General features: G+C 31.5%; 1 protein-coding gene across 1 annotated transcript in view; it reads right to left on the bottom strand.

The window, feature by feature from the left end:
• Window positions 1–2692: 2692 nt before the first annotated feature.
• The window catches only part of LOC126889477 (alpha-1,3-mannosyl-glycoprotein 4-beta-N-acetylglucosaminyltransferase B), a 359292-nt gene continuing 354737 nt past the window's right edge, over window positions 2693–7247 (bottom strand). Inside the window, exon 12 of the mRNA XM_050657800.1 lies at window positions 2693–6661. Within this exon, the coding sequence (XP_050513757.1) occupies window positions 6629–6661 (33 nt within the window). The 3' untranslated portion in view covers window positions 2693–6628. The remainder of the gene's footprint in view (window positions 6662–7247) is intronic.

Genomic DNA, 7247 nt, shown 5'->3' with positions numbered 1-7247 from the left:
TTCTTAAATGACAAGGCTATAACAAATTAAAAAAATCACTCAAATCGGACCACTGGTTTAGGAAATCCGACACATAAAACATGTCCCATTTTTAAAGTGTTCGGCTAATTTTGCCGGTATGTGTATATAAATGGCTATTAGAAATAGGGGTTGGTGATAAAAGAGTGAAAATTTAGGGTTGTATGTATTTTTTAATTCTACATCATATAAAATTAAAGTAGATGATTTTGCCAAAAAAAAAATAAAAAAAATATCAGGGTGGCAACCCCCCTTATAACTTATGGGTATAAAAAATAGATTAAAACCTCTTCTCCGTACTATAGGATATACGTGTAAAATTTCATAAAAATCGGCCAAGCCGTTTCGGAGAAGTATGGTAACTAACACTGTTACAGGAGAATTTGATGTATATAGAAGTAACTGCGAATTAAATAATAAAAGTGGTTAACTTTGAGCCTAATTCACCTAGGCAAAAAGTTTTTTCTGAAAATTCGTATAAAAATACCAGGTTTTGAAATTCTAAAGTAGATTTACTCTATAGTCAACATTAACAAAGCTATTCAAATTGTTTATAAGCCAAAAATGACTCTATTTTACTAAACTTTTTTCGGAGTGATAAAAACGACTTTTTAATGATTTTTTTTAACACTTTGAAAATATAACTCTATTCTTCTTGCATGTGTTTTCCACATAATTCCTACGTCTTTATTATTTTGTGAACAATAACATTGCGAAAAAAAGCTCTTTGCGAAAAACAAATTGAATAAAATTTAAACTAATTGACGAATCGTCTTAAAATTTTTTGTGCATTATATGGAATGTTTGACTCAACTTTTCTTGCAATATGAAAGTCTTAAGGCCATTTTCGTAAAAGTTATAGCACATTTTTTATTTTTGAAATTTTAGTCTTATGTTGCAATTTCCGAAGCAAAAAATGATCGGACCAAAATTAAAAAAGTGCCATTTTAAACCTTTGCTGATCTACTAAAATACGATTACTCTAAATAATATACATATATATATATATATATATATATATATATATATATATATATATATATATATATATATATAATTACCCTATTTTTACCTGTAGAGATTTAAACGAAAGAATCTTTGACCCTTATTTGTTAATAACTAAGTTTCTCGTCCGAACTGTGACGGGCATTTTGGTATTTATAATGTATTAGGTATATAGTACCCAAAAATCCATTTGAAACCTGGCTGCTCAAGTGTCCCGACAAAAACCTTATTTCCCTGGAGTATACAGTTGTTGCCTTGTTGTGGTGTCACCTTTCTATCTCATAGGAAATATCCATCCTGTTTTCTATTCTTCGGGCATTCTTTCGTCTTCCCAAATCCTTCTTATTAGGTCGTATATTTTTCTTGTAGGTAGTTCTCTGGATTGTTTTATTAGCTCATTTTGAATTTCGTCTGGGCCTGCTGCTTTCTTTTTAAATTATGTTTCTTCTGTGCATTCTTGATCAAGGATCGAGTTCTTGAATCTAGAATTCTTGATCGAGTGCTTTCCCTAGCCTTAAATAACTCTTCGTAATGTCTTCGTATATTTTTTGGCATCAATATTAACTTCCAGTTTCTTCTTGTTTTGTAATTTTCTATATTACAGTATGGTGCAAAAGTCTGGAATAAATTCGATATTTGGTAAACCGGCGACTTTAACCCGCGAGTAGTCGCGCGGTGAGATAGAATCTCAATTTCTATCCTTTTTCGCGATAACGTGATGAAAAATTTTGCAATTTTGAAAAAATTTCGTAAGTGCCTCGAGGAAGGGTGTAGTAATGCGTAGGAATTTTTTTTCTTCTTCTTCTTTTTGTGGAATTTATGGCTTTGGGGAGAGCCAATTAGCTTTAACTCGCGAGTTGTCGCGCCGTTAGATAGAATCTCACATTTCATCCTTTTTCGTAATACATGAAAACCTGTCAATAACGGCCACTAAAGGTGAAAGAAATATTGGCCGATATAGAAAGGTGGTCGCTATTGCCAATTTTTGTAGTCTACATATAATTGGTTTGGGAAATTTTTAAACTGGCCGTTAGGACAGGTGGCGGATGATGGCAGGTGGCCGTTAACACAGGTTTTACTGTACAATAAAATTTGTCAGTAACGGCCACTAAAAATGAAAGAACTATTGGCCGATATAGAAAGGTGGACGGTATTGCCAGTTTTTGTAGTCTACATATAATTGGTTTGGGAAATTTTTAAACTGGCCGTTAGGACAGGTGGCCGATGTTGGCAGGTGGCCGTTAACACAGGTTTTTTTAATAAAATTGTTAGAAATATATATTTTCAATATAAAAAGTAGATGAAAATAGTACAAAATAAAAATTTGTTTTAAATTCGTATTTTGAGATAGAATCTCACACGCGACTATCGACGTTACAGAAGTGAGCGCGACTACTCCCGGGTTAAGGAAAAATCCGGAAACAGGTCGATTTTTATTCTTAAATTACAATATTTTGGCATATATTTCATAGAAGTGACGTCATCCATATGAACGTGATGACGCAATCGATGATTTTTTTTAAATGACACTAGGGGTCGTGTGATAACTCATTTGAAAGGGTATTCAATTCTGTTTTCAGTAATATAAATATTAACATAATTATAATAAATGATGGTTTTGCTTGTTTTCGATTCAGAGGGTTGCACACCCGCTGGACAGACTGTTTCTACCATTTCAGGCGTCCTCAGCAGCGTTCGTTATCGTGCACTCCTCTGAATCGAAAAACAGCTGGACCATCATTTTAAAGGGAATCTGAAAAATAATTCTAATTCCCCATTAGGACGCGATACAGCGACATATCCTAACAAATTGAAGAGTCTCAGATGCAGAATCCACCAATTTAATAAAAATTAAAATGGTAAATAGTAATTTAAACCTGAGACTTTTGAAAGTTCTTTCTGGTACATCCTTAATCTGCGACTTTTTCAATTAATAAGACCGCAGACGACGAATATAGAAAACGAAAAGGAAACGATCACATTCCGCTTTCATTCGTCTAGAAAAAAAGGACAGAAGAGGAACTTTCAGTACTCAAATCCGAGTAAAGAAAAAAAAAGAATGTGTGTGTACTTTGTACGCACGTAAGAAGATATTCTTCTATTATATAATAGGTAATTTAAACGAAGTAAATATACTTAAAAGGTTATTTGTACTTATTCTATTTAAAAATCAAACTAACTTTCTTATCTACCACTTTCAAAAAAGAAGAATATCTTCAAAAATTATATAATAATATACTTACAATCATAAAATTTATAAAAAAAAAATAAAAAAATAATAGCTTGCTTGGGGCTCGAACCCACTTCACGTCTACCGTGCCGTACGAAAGTTGACGGCATTTCAAACTGCACCACATTCGCGTGTACGTCATGTGGGAATATACACAAACTAAACGATTACACCATAAATTTATATGAATTTAATAAAATCATTAGTTTGATTTTTGTCGAAATAAAATACAACAAAATATAGAGTAAGAAAACGATATATGAGATGAAGATTTGTAGAAAGTTTGTTCGTAATCAGATTATGTAAATTAAAGCATTGCCTACTAATAGGTAACTACATTATTTTGTTTACATTTTCCAAATCGATAGATATTGAAACTATTAGGTATTTCCAACGTAAACATTTAGAATTACGTACCTGCGGCTTTTCAAAACTATTTAAAAAGTCACTATAATTATAAATTTAATTTTATTTCTGTCCACACATCAATAAAAACTAATATTATACAATATTTTTGTTTACCGATAACCTCCATATTCAGAGGGTTGCACACCCGCTGGACACACTGTTTCTACCATTTCAGGCGTCCTCGGCAGCGTTCGTTATCGTGCACTCCTCTGAATCGAAAAACAGCTGGACCATCATTTTAAAGGGATTTTTAATCATTTTTATTTTCTTTACTCGGATTTGAGTACTGAAAGATCCTCTTCTGTCCTTTTTTCCTAGACGAATGAAAGCGGAATGTGATCGTTTCCTTTTCGTTTTCTATATTCGTCGTCTGCGGTCTTATTAATTGAAAAAGTCGCAGATTAAGGATGTACCAGAAAGAACTTTCAAAAGTCTCAGGTTTAAATTACTATTTACCATTTTAATTTTTATTAAATTGGTGGATTCTGCATCTGAGACTTTTCAATTTATTAACATAATTGTTTATACACGCCCAGATAGCATGTAAACTTGTGGCAAGTTTGATTCTTCTTTGATTTTAAATTTCTGCGTCAAATATGACGAGGCAAGTTTGTGTCAAGTTTGCTGCAAGATTGTTATGACAAAGATGATGATTCATGTTTGTAGCAACTTTGTTGCAAGCATAACAGTTGCAAAGCCACGTCACGCGTGCCATCTATTTGGTTGACTTACACGTTACGGTCGGTCGGTCGGTTCGCTTCGGTTTTGTTCGGTACCCTGACTTGCCCCGACTGATGTAACGCCCACGCTAACGAGAGTGTTGCCATCGGAGGGAAATTTCCATTTTTGCGAGAATTTTCAACATAAAAGGGAAAAGTTGACTTAAAAGTGAATCTTTGCTACAGTCGAAATTGTAAAATATTTAAAAAAATCAAATTATTTGAAAATAATTCAACATATTTTCACAGATTTTTTAAATAAGAGCATAAGAGGGAATTTTATCATAAAAGTGGGAATTTTTAAGGTACGTTGAGGGAAAAAGCTTACTCGACAGCTGGCAACACGGGAAAGTAACCTGCAAAGTGCTAAGCGATGATAATTTGTGCAATTTGTGGTTATGTCCTCCTATCCTATGTTGTTGTTAAATGTTTCTTTGAGTTTTTACTTTATTACCGTATTATTTAATTTACCGTACAGTTCTCCGAGACTATTACTTCAATTATTAATATTACTAAGCTGAAGCTTCTTTTTGGAGTTTTACTAAGCTTACAGATTGGTATTCTTTTTGCTTTGGTGAAATTGAGGTAAGTTTTTTTTGTTTTTCGTAGCTTCTAGCTATATTTACATAGGCACCATCTAAAATAAATTATATTTACAATATATTATATATAAATAAGTTTTAGGTTTTATTGTAAAATTGTTACTTTAACATCTTTTTATCTCTTTTAATACCAAATGTTAATTCTGCACACAGCAAGAGCTTATAATAATTTCTTTTATTTGTTTCAGAGCCAGAGCTGACAATATATTGTATTTTAGTTGAGTGATTAATAAATTGTTTTATAAAATGGTATTGTATTTTTTTATTCACCTTGTTTTATTCAAATTGTGGCTAGTATGTCAAAACAAACCTTAAGAAAGTTTGTATCAAGTTTGAAAAAACAAACTTCATGCAACAGAACAAAAACAAACCTTCAGCAAGTTTGTTATATCAAGTTTGTATCAAGTTTGAATAAACAAACTTCATGCAAGTTTGTCACACTCCAACTAGCAAGTTTGTTTTAAACTTGCTGCAAGTTTACAAAGTTGCCAAGGCAAACCTTCAGCAAGCTTTCATGTTTGATGTATCAAACTTGTTGCAAGTTTGAAACAAGTTTATATTGTTATCTGGGTGGTGTCCAAAAAAAAATAATTTTTTTAAATTAAATTAATTGACAAAAAAGAGGAATGTATCTAATTTATTCAGTTCAAAATTCATTTTACTGCTGTCAGAAAACAGAAAAAGTTTATTTGACAAACAAGCATTGCTTTTCGCCTAAATTAAACGTTAAAACTTCAAAGAGGCAGGTGGTTGGTGGGAGATGGTTTGAACATTGAATTTAAGCGAAAAACAATCCTTATTTGTCATTTAAAATTTTTTTTCTGTTTTCTGACAATAGTAAAATGTATTTTGAATTAAATAACGTACATACATTATTCTTTTTTTGTCAATTATGTAATTTAATTTAAAAAAATATTCTTTTGGACACTGTGTATAAGCAATTATGTTAATACTTATATTACTGAATAGAGAATTGAATACCCTTTTAAATGAGCTATCACACGACCCCTAGTCTCATTTAAAAAACATCGATTGCGTCATCACGTTCATAGGGATGACGTCACTCCTATGAAATATATGCCAAAATATCGTAATTTAAAAATAAAAATCGACCTGCTTCGGGATTTTTCATAAAGTCGTCGGTTTACGAAATATCGAATTTATTCCAGACATTTGCACCATACTGTATATAGCTTTACATTATTCTTGCTATTTACTTCCACCAACTCTTCTATAAATTCATCAATCCATCTCGTTCGTTTTTTTATTTGTATAGCATTTTGTCTGTGTCTTTGTTTCTTCTACTATACTCCTCCCAGGCTCCCATAATTACGTCATTAAAATATCATAAGAACGTACATCTACAGGTGTACGTTCTCTTAGCTTTTCTCTTAGCGTTCTCGTAGCTCTTAGATAAAAAATATTGAATTAACTTTTATGTTTAGATTGATATACAAATGTAAGAATTCTTATTATTTTGTGCATGATAGAAATACATTAAGTCCGTAAAATATATGCTTAAAATTTGTTGTTTGTTTGCAATTATGTTTCGATGCTGTTATATTTTTAATGTGCAGATCAACGAACAAATATCACAGATTATTGCTTACTAGCTGGATACTCTACAATAATGTAGAATCGGTTTGTCACCTAATTCTGGAATCATCTTGAAGGTGTATCTAAAACATAATCCACATTTAATATACACTGCGCGCCAAAATTAACGCAACATTTTATAAACTCTGGCAAATCAAATAAATTTAATGTTTGGATTTTTGTGATAATAATATTTTCACAAAAATCGAAATACATTTTATTATTGTTACCTCTGGTATATTGTAAAATTTATCGATAGAACGGTAAAAAACGGTGATGTTTTTATCATTTTTTGCAAAAAAATTAAAACCATGCTAAGTAGTTATAGACTATTGATTATATTCAAAATAAGATAGCTAAAAGGAACTACAACGTTAACGGGGTTTTATTATTTCGTATGGTCAATGGACATCTATATATGAAAAAACCGCGGAGTGCTACCATTTAGAGGGGTGCGTTTTTGAGAAATGGGTAAATTAGTCCCTGGGCACAGGTTACATTAGCGTGAGTTCTATGCACTTTTGGTACAAACATATCTACATAAAAATTGTTCCTGGTTAAATTTCCTATCTAAATATCTTTTTTTAAAGTCAAAGATACTTTTTTCTACAAAAATATATTCAAAAGAAAAAGCACAAAGAAACCCAAAAGAAAGAAATTTTGTTTTTT

The sequence above is a fragment of the Diabrotica virgifera genome, chromosome 8, assembly GCF_917563875.1.
Source record: "Diabrotica virgifera virgifera chromosome 8, PGI_DIABVI_V3a".
NCBI classification, from domain to species: domain Eukaryota; kingdom Metazoa; phylum Arthropoda; class Insecta; order Coleoptera; family Chrysomelidae; genus Diabrotica; species Diabrotica virgifera.
The sequence above is the reverse complement of the archived record's forward strand: the minus strand, read 5'-3'. Positions and strand labels throughout refer to the sequence as shown.